Here is a 17,277-nt window from a genome sequence, read left to right on the forward strand (position 1 = left end):
TTTCTTAAACTTATATCAAGTACTCGATAAGTTAATATCCATAAGGCATTTAAGAGTGCCTAGTCTTTGGGAAGGGCTATATAAATGTTTGACCATTTATTATTGTATTGAAATACTTTGCTATGAGAAAATATGGCCCCTAATTTAAAAAAAAAAAGAACAATTCACAAGACAATACCTAACCATGTGTGTATTTACATTATATCAAAACACATAGAGTATGACTGAAGCATTGTGCTGTACAGCAGAAACTGACACAACACTGTAAACTGACTGTACTTCAATTTAAAAAAGGTAAAAAAAAAAACACATACAGAAAAAATGACAGAATTACCAAAAAGAGTCGGTTAGTCCATAACCACGGTGGAAGACTTTAATACACATCAAATTCAGTTTGAGAGGAAAAAGCCCTTAACGTACACACTGTATCTGAAAACACAATTAGCTTGAGTTAATGGGAATATACTCTATATCCAAAAATTAGAAAATACACATTGTTTAAAAAAAAAAAACCTGGAGCATTCATAAAGTCTGACCAACTAATAATATTACATTCAGCTGGACATTAACAGAACACCACCTCAAAAACCTCACTCCCCACAAAAAAGTCACTGGTGTTTTCACCAGTTAAGAGGTTGCTTCTAATCATGGAAGAAGTCTAGGAATCAGCAGTCCACAGCTGACAGAGCCCATCTCTTAGAGAGCCCAGACCACTGTCATTTTTGCCACACTGGGGTTTTTGTCATCATGATTGAAATAAAGCTCTTCCAAATCTAGGCCTTGAGTTTATGTTCAAGAGAAGGAATAGGGAAGATGAACAGGAACTGGGTGAGGCTAACAAGCCAGACGATGTCTTCCCCAGTTACTTCTACCTGCTTCTCCTGCCAACAGAGTCGGACAAGGCCTCTCTGGGCTTCAGGGATGCCTCTGAGGCTGAGTATTTTCAATACTGCTCATCCACAACTTGGAAAAACTGTTTTCCTTTTTTAAGAAAATAAATAGGGGAGAATGGACATTGAGAAAGAAGCTAAAAGTAACCACCATACTAGCACAGAAAGATTAAAAAAAAAAATAAGGTCCACTTACTTGATAGATATGCCATTAAATCAGAAAAAGGCAGATAGCAAATATAGTCTAATTTTCACTATAATTAATTAAATCAATCTGCGATATTCAGAAATAATGAATATGCAATGTATCAATATTTTTAGAGTAAATGATAATAAACATCTTACATACAAAACTATGGAACATAATTTAAGGTTTATTTTAGTGTAGCGCTATAGACACAAATCTTTATATGTCAGCAAAAGACTGAAAATTAATAAGCTAGTCCCCCACTCTAAGAATGAGATACTGATAAAGGTAACCCCACACTTGTAACATTTACACTTTTCATTCCCAGTTTAAAATACTCTGCAGCCACTCAGAGAAGAGCTGAGACCTCCCCATGTTAAGGACAGTCCCAAGGTTCCCCTTCCATGGGACTTCTCGCAGGTTAACCAAGACAGGACTCACCGAAAGCTTTTCCAAAATTAATCCCCTCACAGGTTTCGCATCCAGGGATTTCATACTGTTCCTAAGGTAAGAGGTACAACGAAAGGCCTTCTCTTGTTCTTTATACTCACAAGTTCCTCTGCAGTGAGTTCTCACAGTTTAAGGATTGTGGGGGAAATGGAAGGTGTGCCAATGCTGACGACATTCAGTGGGACTTTCTCACCAGAATAAATCCTCATTGGCTCTTACCAACTGAGAGAACACTGAAGGCTTTCCCAGCAACTGCCCCGGAGTCTCTTCACCTTCTGCTCAGTAATGTAAGTGCTGGTGCTACAGGGTTTTCCATGTTCCTCATATACGTGTTCCTCTGCAGAGATTCCTCATGTGTGTTCTAAGGGGTGAGTGCCCTGACGGCATTTACATTCTGATGATACTCACAGGATTTCCCCCTTAGTGTGAGCTGTCACACAGCTCCCTAGATACCATCACTGCTATTCCCCAATACGTAATCCTCTGTGCACATTATGGTGAGTCTGAGCTGAAAGCTTATCACCAAGATTGGACTCCAGAGATTTCTCTCACGAGTGAATTAACACAGGAGTTACTGAATATTACTCCACATTGAATAGACTGAAAGAATGGGGGGTCTCCTGAAGGCCTTTCTTCAGTGCTTTCATGGCAACCTTCTCAGACGGTTCCCAACAATCTGTCTCCTGGTACTCACACTATGCATGGCCTCATCCCACAAGGTCTCAGGACTGGTCTGCATGACCAACACCATACGGAAGAAGTGACAGCACTTGCTTCTGAGGCTGGGTCATAAAAGACAATGTGGCTTCTGCATTAGCTCTTCTTTAAATTAGATGCTTTGGGAGGAGCCTGCTTCTACATCATGAAGATACTCAGCCCGGTGGAGAGTCCTAGACAGCGAGAAAATGAAGGTTCCCCGCCCACAACCGGCACTGACTTGCCAGGCACATGCGTGAGCCATCTCGGAAGTGGACTCTTCAGCAGTAAAGACCCAAATGACTGTAGCTCCTTTTGACATCCTGACTACAACGTCATGAGATCCTGAACCAGAACTGCACAGCTAAGCTGCTTCCGAATTCCTGACCTTCAGCTAAGAAATGTTCGTTGCGTAAAGCCACTATGTTTTGAATGGAAATCTGCCACGCAGCCACACGTAACTCAGATAACAAGTTGTCTGAGAGCTAAGCAATCAGTGAACGCTTTCCAGTTACCACAGTCATATCCACCTATTGTGGGTTCTCTTGTGCACAGAGAGGTACGAGTTAGTGGTGAAAGATTTTCCACAATGATTACACTCATAGGGCTTTTCTCCAGTGTGAGTTCTCACGTGTTTCTTAACAGCTGACAGATTATTAAATGCTTTCCCACAGTTACTACATTCGTAGGGTTTCTCCCCGGTGTGAATTCGCTTGTGCACAGTAAGAGAAAAGCTACTGCTGAAGGATTTCCCACACTGGTTACACTCATAAGGTTTTTCTCCAGTATGAGTTCTCATGTGCTGCGTCAGATAGGAGCTCTTCCGAAAGGTTTTCCCACAATCGTTGCACTCGTAAGGTTTCTCCCCTGTATGGATACTGTTGTGCCCAGTAAGGGAGGACCTCGTGCTGAAGGCCTTGCCACACTGATTACATTCATGGTGATTCTCCCTCGTATGAATTCTCTTGTGGCTTTTGAGGTTACAACTGGTGCGGAAAACGTGAAAACATTGGTTACATTCATAGGGCTTTTCTCCAGTGTGAATTCTCACATGCAGTCTAAGGGATGAGGGGTCGTTGAAGGCCTTCCCACAGTCATTGCATTCATAGGGTTTCTCTCCATTGTGTATTCTCTTATGAATAGTAAGGTAAGATCTACTGCTGAAGGATTTTCCACATTGATTACAGTCGTAGGGTTTTTCTCCAGTATGAATCCTTTTGTGCTGAGTAAGGTTAGATTTTGTGCTGAAGACTTTAAAACACTGATTACATTCATTGAGTTTCACTCCAAGATGACTTCTCTCCTGTTAAGAGATGAATGAAAGCTAAAATTTATCATATTTTAAAAATACACAATGCTGCTACACAAATTCTCTCTCCCAAGAGTTCTGTTATATTATTATAACTGATGTTTTGGCCATCTATTTTAAATGCTTGTTATATGGCTTCTGCCCTATTTGAGCTCTTAAAAGTTAAAGAAGATAGATGCACTGCCACAAGTCCTGATCACATTCACAGAGCATTTTCTGATAAGTTTAAGAACACTTCATGTTTTGACAGTCACACTTAAAGAAATAATTACTTGTGGAAACTCTCAGCAAAGAAACAAGTCTGGAGCTAACTTACAGTTTTCGCCAAATGTACAACTGGTTTAGTTATCTCTCCTGAGACACCATTATCTCATGTGTATATGACATTTCCCTTTAATTACTTTCCTATTTATTTCGTAGCTTTTCTAACATACGGAATTCTCCTACTGTGAAAAACCAGAAATCACCCATGTTAGTCTTACCACTTTTACACCATTAGAATGTCCTTTTCTAAAAGCATGCTTCTTAGGAGTTAACCATTTGGCTTTAAGTACAGTCTCCAAATCTGAAACAAATTGAAAAGAAATTTAAGTTGGTGGAGAAAATAAATACTAAGATGCACACACGAGGGATTAGGGTTTTTGAGGAGGTTTGCAATGAAAGAGGCATGCGTAGGCAATTATAGGTATTAGAAAAGGATTCTAAAAGGATTAAGATTGATCAGAAATTTATAAAAGGAAGAAGTATCAGGAAGGCAAAGTAGGAAGGGACTGGATAAATAACTCGTATGAGACTTATATTTAAAAAGGAAAAGAGACATGTCAATTTTTTTCTCCGAGTCCAAACTAAAGTATGAGATATTAAACATAAACTTTAAAAGGAAAGAAAGAAGGTGCACAAGGAAGCTCACACCAAATGTTCTTGACTGTCTCTGTCAGAAAAAAGGACATTTTACAAAGTTCCCCGACTGGCATTTCCTGATGTAATACTCAAAGACTATTCCCCATATCCACCTAGTGCTCACCTGGACAGGTGCCTGGGAGAATTCCTCTCTCCTCTGTCATCACCTTGTCTTCTTGCTCCAACTGGGAGATGAGACTGGGTTTATCAACATGATACCCTATTTACGGAGAAAAGACACATGTTGCAGGGGACCATGCAGGTGACAAGCAACTTCATGAAACTGAAGCCAACAATCCTGAAGATGTGCAAGTGTGGCTACTGAATTTAGTAAGTCTCAGGAAACAAAAATACAAGCAACCTGATTCAATACCAGGGTGACAGGTCAAATATAGTACCAGAGTCCATGGCCAAGTTTAAATACATACTTCAAAGCTATAAAGCTTTTAAATATAAAAGCTATAAAGCTTTTAAGAGTCAGGGTAAGAAATAAATATTCAGTTCATTAGAGAAGGCATTAAAGAGAAAGCTCTATGGTGCTGGGACAATTGAATGCATGTAAAGGAATGAAGTTGATACCTTCTCTAAACCATATAAAAATTAACTCAAAATCGATAAAAGATTTAACTGAAGAGCTAAAACTAGAAAATTTCTGGAGGAAAACAGAGGTAAATTTTCAAGACCTTGGATTTGGGAATAATTAGGTATGATACCAAAAGAACAAGAAAGAAAAGAAAGAAGTACATACATTGGACTTCATCAAAATTAAGACTTTGTGTATCAAAGTACAGTATCAAGGAAACAAAAATATACCATAGAATGGGAGACATCATTTGCAAATAGGGTCTAGTATTCAGAATATAATAAACCTCTACAACCCAAGAACACAAAAGATAAACAAACTAATTAAAAAATGGGCAAAGAACCTGAATAGACATTTCTCCAAAAACGATACACAAATAGCCAACAATTACATGAAAAAATGCTCAGTGATTTGTAGTTAGGGAAATGCAAACCAAAACAGCAGTGAGAACAGGGAGATACCGCTTCATACCCAAGAGGACGGCTACAATCAGAAAAGCAAGTGTTGGAGAAGATACGGAGAAACTGGGACCGTAGTAAACTGAGGCTGCTGCTGAAAAAAGTTTGGCAGTTCCTCAAAAAGCTAAATATAGTAATACAAAACCCAGCATTCCATTCCTAGATATACACCCAAGAGAACTGAAAACAAGTGTGTGAAGAAAGACTTGTACACAAATATTCAAAGCAGCATTATTTACAACAGTCAGTAAGTGGAAACCACCCAAATGTTTATCAACCAATGAATGGATAAACAAAACGTGGCATATCCATAAAATGGAATATTATTCAGTAATAAAAAGGAATAAAGAAACTATACATGCTATAACATAACTAAACCTTTAAACATTGAGTCGATGAAAGAAACAGATATGAAAGATCACACATTTTTAAATTCCGATGATACGAAATGTTTTGAATAGACAAATCCATAGAGACAGAAAGCAAATTAGTGGTTGCCCACAGTGGGGAGTGGGGAGGGTAATGGGTACTGACTATTTAATGGATACAAGTTTCTTTTAGAGGTGATGAGAATGTTCTGAAATTAGACAGTGTTGATGGCTGCAAAAAACTGTTAATATATCAAAAGCCACTTTAAAATGATTAAAATGGTGGATTTCATGTTATATGAATGAGAGATACCTCAAATTTTAAAAAAGGCTTGTTACCTGAGTCATTAAATAAATGTAGGAATGATGTCAGGCTTACCGAGTGACGCCAGGTTCCTGCAGTTCTCCAGCATCACATCCCTGTACAGTGTTCGTTGAGAAGGGTCCAGCAGGGCCCATTCCTCCTGGGTGAACTCCACGGTCACATCCTCGAAAGTCACCAAGTCCTGAACCATCACAAACATCGTGGTTTAGCCAAAGACCACCCCCAGCACAGCTGACAGGAAAAGAGCCAAGGATGACAGGCGAAGGAATGGTGAATCCAAAGCAGAAGATGTACTGGTAGGGTTTGAGCTCTGCTCTCAACTACTCCTAGGCTTAGTCCCGAATGCCCATCTCCTGTCTACTTATGCTCACTCCCAAGGTGCAGTGCGCCTCTAACACACAGGTGATTTTCTTTTCCAGTGAGTCTGTGAAATTCTGCAATTGAATTCACCTCAATCTCAAAGGTTGGGTACATGCCTAGGACACTGCAGAAATCAGAGAAATACTTGGTAAATGTATGCATGATGCCCCAGTGGCCATCATCAACTGTTTGAGTTTAGGACACAGCCATGTCTTTCCTTAATTTCCCCTTAAAACTCCCAGCAGAACATGATGTAGACAGTGACCCTGGAGGAAGCCCTGTGTTGTAGGAAATACTGACGTATGCTGACACTGTTTGGGCTGCCCTGAACTCTCCCTTGGATGCCTGAAGACCTGATTTGGCTCTGAGACTCCAGGTCAATGAAGAATAACAAGTCCAACTTTCAGTCAAAGGAATAACGATTTGGAAAAAGGAGTATCTGGCTCACCTGTAACCAGCTTGTCAGGAAGCCGTTAGCCAACCCGTCCCGCTCCGGGCATCCTTTTGGAGGAGAAGCTGGGTACAGGGAAGCCTGAGCTGGAGAAGAAGAAATGTCCCAAGAATGTGTACACACACACCAGCTTCCATAGGAAACCAGAACAGAGCACAGTCTCATGCAGGGCCAGAAAACAGGGCCAAGGGTCTTACTGCACTGGAGGAAAAGATTACTATTTCCATTTTGCAGATGAAGAAACTGAAGTCCCAAAGGACACCACTGTTATTTTTTCAAGTGTATAGAAAGAATCAGAAGTATAATTCAAAAGCTCTCACACATTCAGCACACAGGTGACATCTCCTCAGATACTCAAACCAGCTAAGCCCCAAATCCCAGGAACCACAGAGCCAGGTACAGCGACCTTGGGGCTCCTGGGGTAACACGCCCGCCTCCCCTGCTCAGCCTCTTCCCTCTACCCGCTCTGTGGTGCAGGGGCCTTTAATATCTGGACTCTGAGGGCTGGTCCCCAAACTCACCACAAGTTGGGGACAGAACCATGGCCGCCATCTTGTGACTCAGACACTACGTTCCTCCTCTTATCCCCACAGTGCACTCAGGACAGGGCTCTGGAATAAATCAGAAAGCACAAAGTATCTACAATCAATCTCCCTCTCCAGGCTACTGAGGATGAATCTTTCTTAGCCTGTCCACCACGTCCTCCTTCAAAATGTAATGTATTTTAATAGTGGGCCTTTATTTTGCTTAGCAGGTGGTGAACTCAGGACCACATGATGGTAAAACTTGTCCTCCTCTGCCCACAACGGTGGCTACTGCGCCACCCGCCTTAAAACCTCTGCTTGGCTGAGCCTCAGGGCATATTCTTCCCATCCACGTGGTTGTCACAAGCACATTCCCAGTGACAATCCCTTATTCACAGCAGACTCTGGCCCCTGACTCCCATTATTCTTTCAACCACCCGTCCCACCTCACTCGGATGGCGTTAGGGCATATGCGGTGACCCTCACGAGTATTACACACCTGTCCCCACTCCACCTTGGCCACACACTTCCCTGGGCACCACCCCAGATGTTGTCATCCCCCGACACAATTCTGCCATCCAGAACAACAGGTCAGAAATCCCCCTCTCTGGAGCCAACCTACTAAACTTCGACCTTGTTCATTCATGGTTTTCTTTCACTATACGTGTTCTTCTCCCACACACACCACACACAGGACTCAGCCCACCTGGTCCCCTACTCTCCTGCTAGAGCCACCTCCCCTCATTCCATACTCACCCCACTTGGATCTCACTGTCCCTCATTTCAACAAATGTCCTTATCCCCACCTCCCCCTTTCTTCTGGCTCAGCAGAACTCCACCCAGGCATGACTCCAATCATCTGTCTGCTCCAAGCAGCCTCACAGATAAATTTTACCAAACAGTCAAAGAAGAACTAATATCAATTCTTCTCAAACTCATGCAAAAAACAGAAGAGGGAATTCTTCCAAACACAGTTTACAAGGAAAGTATTATCCCGATATTGAAGCCACACACAGACAAGGAAGCCACACACACACAAATTACAGGTTCACATCCCTAATGAACACAGATGTAAAAATCCTCAACAAAATTTTAGCAAATCAAATTCAACAATAAATTAAAAGGATCATACACCCTGATCAAGTGGGATTTAGTCCAGGGATGCAAGGATGGCTCACCATCTGCAAATCAGACAACATAATACACCACATAAACAAAATGAAGAATAAAAATCATATGATCATTTCAACAGATGTAGAAAAAAGCACTTGAAAAAATTCAGCATCCATTTATGATAAAAACTCTCCACAAAGCAGGTATAGAGGAAGCATACCTCAACATAATAAAGGGCATATACGACAAGCCCATAGCTAACATCACACTCAATGGTGACAAGCTCAAAGCTTTCCCCCTAAGATCAGGAACAAGACGAGGATGCCTACACTCTTGCCACTTTTATTCAACATAGTACTGGAAGTCTTAGCCAGAGCAACTAGGCAAGAAAAAGAAATGAAAGCCATTCAAATTGGAAAGCAAAAAGTTAAGCTTTTTCCCTATTTACAGATGGCATGATTTAATATATAAAAAACTCTGAAGACTTCATTAAAAAAACTTTGAATTAATAAATGAATTTAGTAAAGTTGCAGGATACAAAATCATTACACAAAAATCTGTTGTTTCTTTACACTAATAATGACCTATCAGAAAGCAAAATTAAGAAAACAATCCCACTTGTAACTGCATCAAAAAGAATAAAATACCTAGGAGTAAATTTAACCAAGGGTGTGAAAGATTTATATATTGAAAGCCACAAGACATTAATGGAAGAAACTGAAGAAGACACAAATAATAGAAAGATATTCTGTGCTCATGGCTTGGGAGAATTAATGTTATAATGTCCATACTACTCTAAGCAATATATACATTCAGGGCAATCCCTATCAAAATTCCAATGATATTTTTCACAGAAATAGAACAAACAATCCTAAAATTTCTATGAAACCATAAAAGCAATCTTGAGAAAGAACAAAGCTAGAGGCATCACACTTTCTGATTTCAAACTACATTACAAAGCTACAGTAATTAAAATAGCATGGTATTAGCATAAAAACAGACACATAGATCAAGGAAACAGAATAGAGAGCACTGAAATAAACCCACTCACATGTGGCCAATTAATTTATGACAAAGGAGCCAAGAATATACAATGAGGAAAGGACAGTCTCTTCAAAGAACACTGCTGGGAAAACAGGACAGCCGAATGCAAAAGAATGAAACTGTACCACTATCTCACACCATACACAAAAATTAACTCAAAATGGATTAATTAAAGACTTGAACATAAATCCTGTAACCACAAAACTCCTAGAGGAAAATGTAAGCTCCTTCACATGGGCAATGATTTTTTGAATCTGACACCAAAAGCAAAAGTAACAAAAGCAAGAATAAACAAGTGAGACTACATAAAACTAAAAAGCTTCTGCACAGCACAGGAAACCATTAACAAAATGAAAAGGCAATCTACTACACTGAAGCAAATAATTGCAAATCAGATATCTGATAAGGAGCTAATGATAAAAGTATACAAAAAATTCACACAACTCAATAGCAAAAAAAGAAAAAAAAAGAAGAAAAAGTCAGATTAAAAAATGGGCAAAAGATCCCAATAGACATTTTCCAAAGATGACTGATGACATGAAAACATGCTCAGCAACAGATACATGAAAAGATGCTCAACATCATTAATCATCAGGAAAATGTCAATCAAAACTATAAGATCAAAACTATCATCTCACACCTGTTAGAATGGCTACTATCAAAAAGACAAGAAATAGCAAGTATTGGTGAGGATGTGGAGAAAAGAGAACCACAGAGCACTGTTAGTAGGAATGTAAACTGGTGCAACCACTCTGGAAAGCAGTTTGGAGGTTCCTCAAAAAATCAAAACAGAACTACCATGTGATCCACCAGTTCTACTTCTGGGTATTTATCAGAAGAAAACAAAAAACACTATTCAAAAAGATACAGATGGGGAGGGTATAGCTCAACGGTAGAGTGCGTGCCTAGCATGCAGGGGGCCCTGGGTTCAATCCCCAGTACCTCCATTAAAAATAAATAAATAAGCCTAAGTACCCCCCCAAAAGCTATAGATATAGCTCCATGTTTATTGCTGCATTATTCACAATACCAAGATACAGAAACAACCTAAGGATTCATCAGTGAATGAATGGATAAAGCAACTGTGGTATACATACAATGGAATATTATCCAGCCATAAAATGAATGAAATCTTGTCATTTGCCACAACATGGATGGACCCCGAAGGCATTTTGCTAAGTGAGGTAAGTCAGACAGAGAAAGACAAAAATAGAGTGATCTTTCTTATACACAAAATCTAAACAATAACAACCACAACAAAATCAAGCTCAGAGATAAAAAGAACAGACTGGTGGTTGCAAGAGGTGGGGGATGGATAGGTGGGAGAAATGGGTGAACTGTGGGGTTTTTTAAATTTTAAATTGAATTAAAAAATTTTTTTAAAGAAAGAAATGTTCTGTATGTCTCTGTCCAACATGGCAGGTACTAGTCACATGTGGCTACTTGAGATGTGGCTAGTAGGACTGAGAAAATCAATTTTTTAATTGCATTTTTCACTGGTTTAATTGAAATAGCTACATGTGGCTAATGGCTAATGTAGTTGACGGTCCAGCCCTAGACACACTCAGGTCTGACTTCTTCTGGCTTGTAGAGAAGGGGCCCTGTGAGAGGCAAAGTGGGGTGAAATGGGGCCTGGGTGCGGGAAAGGCTGCGGGTTCGCACAGACAGCAGCTGGGAGCACAGTTTAAGTGTCCTGTGCCATCTGACAAATGCACACGTGAATGGAAACGCCATTACACTCTCTCAGTTCTAAACTCCCAGGTGTCTTCTTTCTACTTCTTTCCAACTCCACAGCCATCACGTAGGCTTAGGGAACAATCATCGACTCCTAAACTTCTCCCTAACATTGCCCATCTTGCCTCTCAAGTCTTCATTCTTAATCCTGAAGTCCATTTTAACCCACGTGCATAGGTCAGTCAGCCTTCTGCTCACACCTCTTTGGTGTCTTCCCACTGGTCTCAGAACAGAGTTCAAAGTAATGCCTGATCTGGTCCTGCCTGCCCACCTCTTCAGTCTGGCTCACAACTGTTTTCCTTGGTTGGCTTGGCTCAGCCACCCCTGTCTTATCAGGTCAGGGAGCACACCAGGCTCTCTGCTTCAGAGGCTGTCCGCATACAGTTCCCTCTGCCTGAAAAGCTCTGTTGAGCCCTACGACTAGTGAAATCCAGTCCCGACTTCAGCTCTTTCACACAAGCATCAGTTCTTCTCAGGAGGGCTTCCCTGTTCCCTCAGGTTGAGTCCTCTGTGCCAAGCTCTCCCATCACTCTCGTCTTTAATTGTTTGAAATCCAAATTCCCTATTAGAATATAAGTTCCACAGAGGCAAGGCAAAGTCTGTTTGGATCTCCAGGGTTCCTATGCATCTGGCCCAGGGCCTGGCTCATGGAGATGATGAACCATCCTGGTTTGCCTAGAGTCCTAGTCCTAGTTTTGTTAGAACAGGCAGATAGCTAGATATGAGCAGAGAAAGGGGGGCACGGCCCAAATGGCAGGAAAACATACATCTTGTAAACAACAGGGATCCTTGGGCAGACAAAGAAAAGCAGGAACCTCTGGACTGACAGGAAACCACATATTTTGGGGTGACAAGGATCCTAGAGACAGACAAAGAAAGGTGGGAAAGGGCAGAAATCTCTGGCATCTGAATATAACCTTTTGCTCATTATGCCCTCGTTACAATAAAATAAACCTTGTAAATAAGAAGTACCCATTATGCACCAATGCCATGACACTTTCGATCAAGACTAAATGACAAAAAATCCCTCTTCCCCTGGGTAAGGTGGAGCTGGAATGAAAATCAGGAAATGTGACCCCAAAGCCCTTCCTCCCGATGAATATTTTGCCCATTCATTTTCACACTTCAAATAACCAACTTGCCAAAGAAACTCAGTGCCGCTTCTCACCTGAGTCTGCCCGTTCTCCCCGTGAGAGTGTTCTATCTCTTAGTAAATCCTTGCTGGGACCACTCTGTCTTGTCTCTGAATTCCTTCTGTGATGAGCCAAGAATCTGCTCTCTGGTAACAGTTTGGACCCTAAATGTCCTGTGTCCTGGCAAACCCCTCAGTCCTAAATAAAAGAGGAAGGTTGGTTGTGCACTCAGAGAATATCTACTGCATGACAAGCAAACATTCCCCTTAAGAATGTTACAGGAAAGATAGAGTGAAAAAAGGCACACACACAAGCATATGCAATTAGTAAAACCCAACAATTAAATATAAAATTATTCAATATCATTCTCTGCAAGATCAATCACCAGATTGTTATTTCAGAAAAGTTTGCAGAAACAAAGTTAATTGTTATTATAAGGCGAGGTGTAGAGCACAATCTTTGGAAACTACTGCCCTAGCCTTCAATCTGTAAGTTGTTGCTTAGTATTCCTCCAACTGATTTTAAATCTCATTAAAGAGGAGAGGGTAGCACATGCTACGAGGTCATGGGTTCAATTTCCAGTACGTCCGTTAAATTTAAAAAAACAATAATAAACAAACAAACAAACCTAATCCCGCCCCCAAAGGAACACAAAAAATAAAAATTAAAAAAAATCTCATTGAGAAAAAACAAGACCAAACAGAAAACACTTGCTCAAAATACATCTGGTTGCTGGTCAAGTCATTTTTAAACTTCTGCTACTAATATACATAAGTTTAAATTATTTTTCACCCATGTGCCCCTGTATTTTGAATCTTTGTGGAGGATTCATAGGGCTTTCAAAGTCAAACTGAGCGGGATCTGAGGAACGCTGCTGACTGTTCCTGCTAGTCTTTAGTGGGGTGACTTATGATACTACATATCCACATAAAAAGTTTATATGTTTATACTTACATATAAAATCCTGAATTTTTTTAGTAGTATGGAATACAAATAAATCTGTATTTCTGTTATACTTATTTATATTTACCTGTCTGTTTAATGTGTACTTATTGTACATAACTGTATTTACTAAATTATTTACACATGCATAACCACACATCTTACTATCTTTCCCTTGAATATAATCCATCAAACATAAATAATTTTTCTGAAGATATTCTCACTCTTAGCGACAAGCTGTGTTTACAATCTGAGCACAGGGAAGGCCTATTAAGCAGTTCTGCGCAGCAGAGGCTGCTGGAACCTGTTGTTTCACAGTACTCACCTGGTCACACAAACCCACAGATCAGTGAAGACAGGGGAACCTGGAGGCTTGTTTCAACTCAAACTTGAGCTCCAGAGATGCTTTACTTGCCTGGGGTTGGGGGAGAAAAAGAAAAAGGGTATAAAGATTTCTTTTGAGGCCTTTTATAGGGCATACATAATACAGTTGCTAGATGGAAAAGCCACACTACTCCCTTTTCTTTTTTGTATTAACTGTATTGATTTAACGTAATCGTTGGCCATGACTGGATTTTCCTGATTCCTGTCCAGCCATCTGCTCCCCAAGCGGGAGATAGCAGCTTCATGCGGTGTGCGTTTGCCTTGCTCAACTTACTTGGCTGGACAGAGATTTGTTTGCTGACTCCCGACACTTTTAACACGACTTGTCACTCAGGGGCGCTAAAAGTGACTCCGCTAACCTTTAAGCTCCTTCAGGGCTTTGAAGATTTTAAGACCCTAGAGCAGGATTTCCAAACCTCGGCACTACTGATAATGCTTTGTCACGGGGACCCTTTAGTGCATAGGAGGATGTCCAGCAGGATCCCTGGCCTCCACCCACTAGAAGCCACTAGCAGCCCCTCCCATTTGTAACAACCAAAACAATGCCTCCAGACGTGACTAAAAGTCCACTAGGAGGCAAAATCACACCAGGGAAAGGTGATGGGGAGGGGCTTTTTGAGGAGTGAACGGCGGCACCCAGAGCCAGGAGGAAACGGAGGGTATGGGCCGACCGCAGGAACAGCCTAAGGCCCCCAGGAGTGAAAACGGGGCTCACGGGGAAGGGGGAGGGACGCCGGAGCCCCTGACTGGGGTGCCCCAGGCCCATGCCCCTCCCTGGACTCCTATGGGAGCCCCGGGACTGCCCGCCGCTCACAGAGTCCTGTCCCTCGCTTTGAGGCCGAACGTACCACGTGAATCCCGACCCCCGCGGAGAAGACACCACACAGCGTAGGCAGCCACCTCGCAACTCCTTCCTCAGCACCACCCCGCACTTCCGCTTCCGGTCTCGGGCAGACAGCCCGGGGCTTCAATTTCCGGCGCCTGGCCGCCGGGGACAGCAGGACGCCGTGGGGCTCCGGGTTGAGGCGGCTGTGGAGTCGGGCGGGGGGGCGGGTACCTTGCGCCCAAGTCTCGGACCAGGTGTTCTAGTTTGCTGAGTGCAAGGCTGGGCCGTCAGCTGCGTCAGCACCAAGGACTGAGACCACTTATAGGAGCGGGGCTGTGGGCAGGTACCAGTTTCTGGGCGGAACCATGCCCGGAGGGCAGGGCTGTGGGCGGACACCCGTTCCGGGACGCGGCTGTGGGCGGAGCTATGGCTGGGTGCCGGACCTGGGGGGCGGTGCTAGGGCCTGACGGTGGGCGGAGACCAATTCCGGGGCGTGGGGGTAAGGCGGGGATGGGGCTGGAATAGGCAGGGCGGGCAGGACGTTGATAGAGAAACTCCAGGGACAGGGGTGAAGGCGGGGCTTTCCATGGATTTCCCGGACTGTACAGGTAGAAGGATGCTAAACAAACAACTTTTTCCATGTTCGCAGAAACCCAATAAAACGACATACTCATATTCAGGAGTGTGCGTGTGTGTGTGTGTGTGTGTGTGCGCGCACAATTGCTGTTCTTAATTTTTTTTAATTGGATCATATATTCACATTTCTCGTTAACTTGCTGTCCCAAGCCAGTAGATAGGGATCTAAAGCTATTTCATCTTAATTTAGGGGGGGTGTGCTAAGTCATAGATACACACATAGAAAATCTTCAAACAGTGGTGCAGTCAGTAGAATATTCTCACTCCCATACCCTTCCCCAGTCCTTTTGCCCAGAGATAAATATCGTTTTCCCTTCTAACCTTCCATATACAGCCCCTCCATGTACAGTGTATATATGTATGTACAAGCCCAAGAGGGGTGTCCCCAAACAAAAACTGAAGCTGATAAATTGTCTCATGCATCTGAATCTACTGAAAAGAGATTTAAATTTATGCTGGAGAGAGATGAACCAATGATTAACTACTGATAGGAATAAAACAAAGAAACCAGGGGATTTTATCATTTAAAAGATCCAAAGGAAAAAATGAGAAAGAAAATACATTCATAATATCCTACCTGATCTACCTCTGAATCAGATTCATGTCATGAAATGGTGAACATTTATGTAGTAAAACAGTAGACACTGACTTTTGATTTATCCTAATTTATTATATAATTATATTGGGCAAGGGGAATTAAGTTTTAAGATAGCATGAGAACTACATGCTAATTTTTTCAGAGACGAAAGTAATTAGAAAAAAATCAAAAGCTGAAAAGTGAAAAAGCCGTATAGGTAGCTAATTTAGAAATATAGAATTACAACCAGAAAAACAAAGAACTTGTTTGTGGGAGTCAGAGGAAAGACTGGGGGATGTAGTTTTTCATAAGGCTTGAAGTATTTACTTGAGATATATGTGTATAGACACACAAAAACACCAAACACATTCCAAAGGGATCATCAAATTCTAGGAAGAATTTATTTTAAAAGGTTCACTTTGTGTCCATCAAGAGACAACTGGATAGAGAAGTTGTGGTATATTTATACAATGGAATACTACTCAGCCATAAAAATAATAAAACCATTTGCAGCCACATGGATGGACCTAGAGATTGTCATTCTAAGTGATGTAAGCAGGAAAGAGAAAGAAAAATACCATATGGTATCACTCATATGTGGAATCTAAAAAAAAACCCCACAAACAAACTTACTTACAAAACAGAGACAGACTCATAGACGTAGAAGGCAAACATATGATTACCAGGGGGGTGGGGGTGGGAAGGGACAGATTGGAAGTTTGAGATATGCAGATACTACTGTATATAAAATAGATAAACATGTTTATAGCACAGGGAACTATATTCAATATCTTGCAGTAACCTATAATGAAAAAGAATATGAAAAGGAATATATGTATGTATATGTATGACTGAAACATTACACTGTATACTAGAAATTGACACAACATTGTAAACTGACTATACACTCTAATTTAAAGAAAGTTTATGTATGGGAAAAAAGTACAAAAAAGAGAAATGTCTGAAATTAATATTCAAAGCTCCCACCTCAACATAGTAAAAAAAAAAGTAGGAAAATAAACTTAGAGCAAACAAAAGGAAGATAATAATAAACATAATAAAAAATCAATGAATTTTAAATAAGTGCAATGGAAAAAGTGATACAAAACATAAAGCAATATGAGAGGAAATGAAATCCTTAAATAAATATGTACCATATTTATTAATGCTTATACTCTTGTAAAGAGTTCATTTTCAACCAAAGTACTTGAATCAAAGTAATAAAGTTACAAGCAGAATCTAATTTTAGACAGTAAAGACACTGATTCTCAAATTCACAGGAAAGGGAATGTTTCAAGAAAAACGTACGAACTTTTCTGGAGGAAAAAAAGAACTATGAGGGAAAAAGTGAAAAGAGGAATATATCAGATACTCTCTGTTATTGAGG

General features: G+C 41.1%; 1 protein-coding gene across 2 annotated transcripts; it reads right to left on the bottom strand.

Moving 5' to 3' along the window:
* Positions 1 to 343: 343 nt before the first annotated feature.
* Positions 344 to 14,790, bottom strand: ZNF558 (zinc finger protein 558). Of its 2 annotated transcripts, XM_015241076.3 has the most exons (9): positions 14,700 to 14,790; positions 13,793 to 13,882; positions 12,561 to 12,723; positions 7,499 to 7,588; positions 6,975 to 7,063; positions 6,221 to 6,347; positions 4,557 to 4,652; positions 4,015 to 4,097; positions 344 to 3,526 (listed from the first exon to the last, which is right to left on the bottom strand). In XM_015241076.3, the coding sequence occupies exons 4-9, from the start codon at positions 7,527 to 7,529 to the stop codon at positions 2,744 to 2,746; spliced, it is 1,209 nt and encodes a 402-aa protein (XP_015096562.2). In that variant the 5' UTR covers positions 7,530 to 7,588; positions 12,561 to 12,723; positions 13,793 to 13,882; positions 14,700 to 14,790; the 3' UTR covers positions 344 to 2,743. The 2 variants fall into 2 exon arrangements, with proteins under 2 accessions (XP_015096562.2, XP_015096561.2); XM_015241075.3 differs by lacking the exon at positions 12,561 to 12,723.
* Between the last annotated feature and the right edge of the window lie 2,487 nt (positions 14,791 to 17,277).

This window comes from Vicugna pacos, chromosome 22 (assembly GCF_048564905.1).
Source record: "Vicugna pacos chromosome 22, VicPac4, whole genome shotgun sequence".
NCBI classification, from domain to species: domain Eukaryota; kingdom Metazoa; phylum Chordata; class Mammalia; order Artiodactyla; family Camelidae; genus Vicugna; species Vicugna pacos.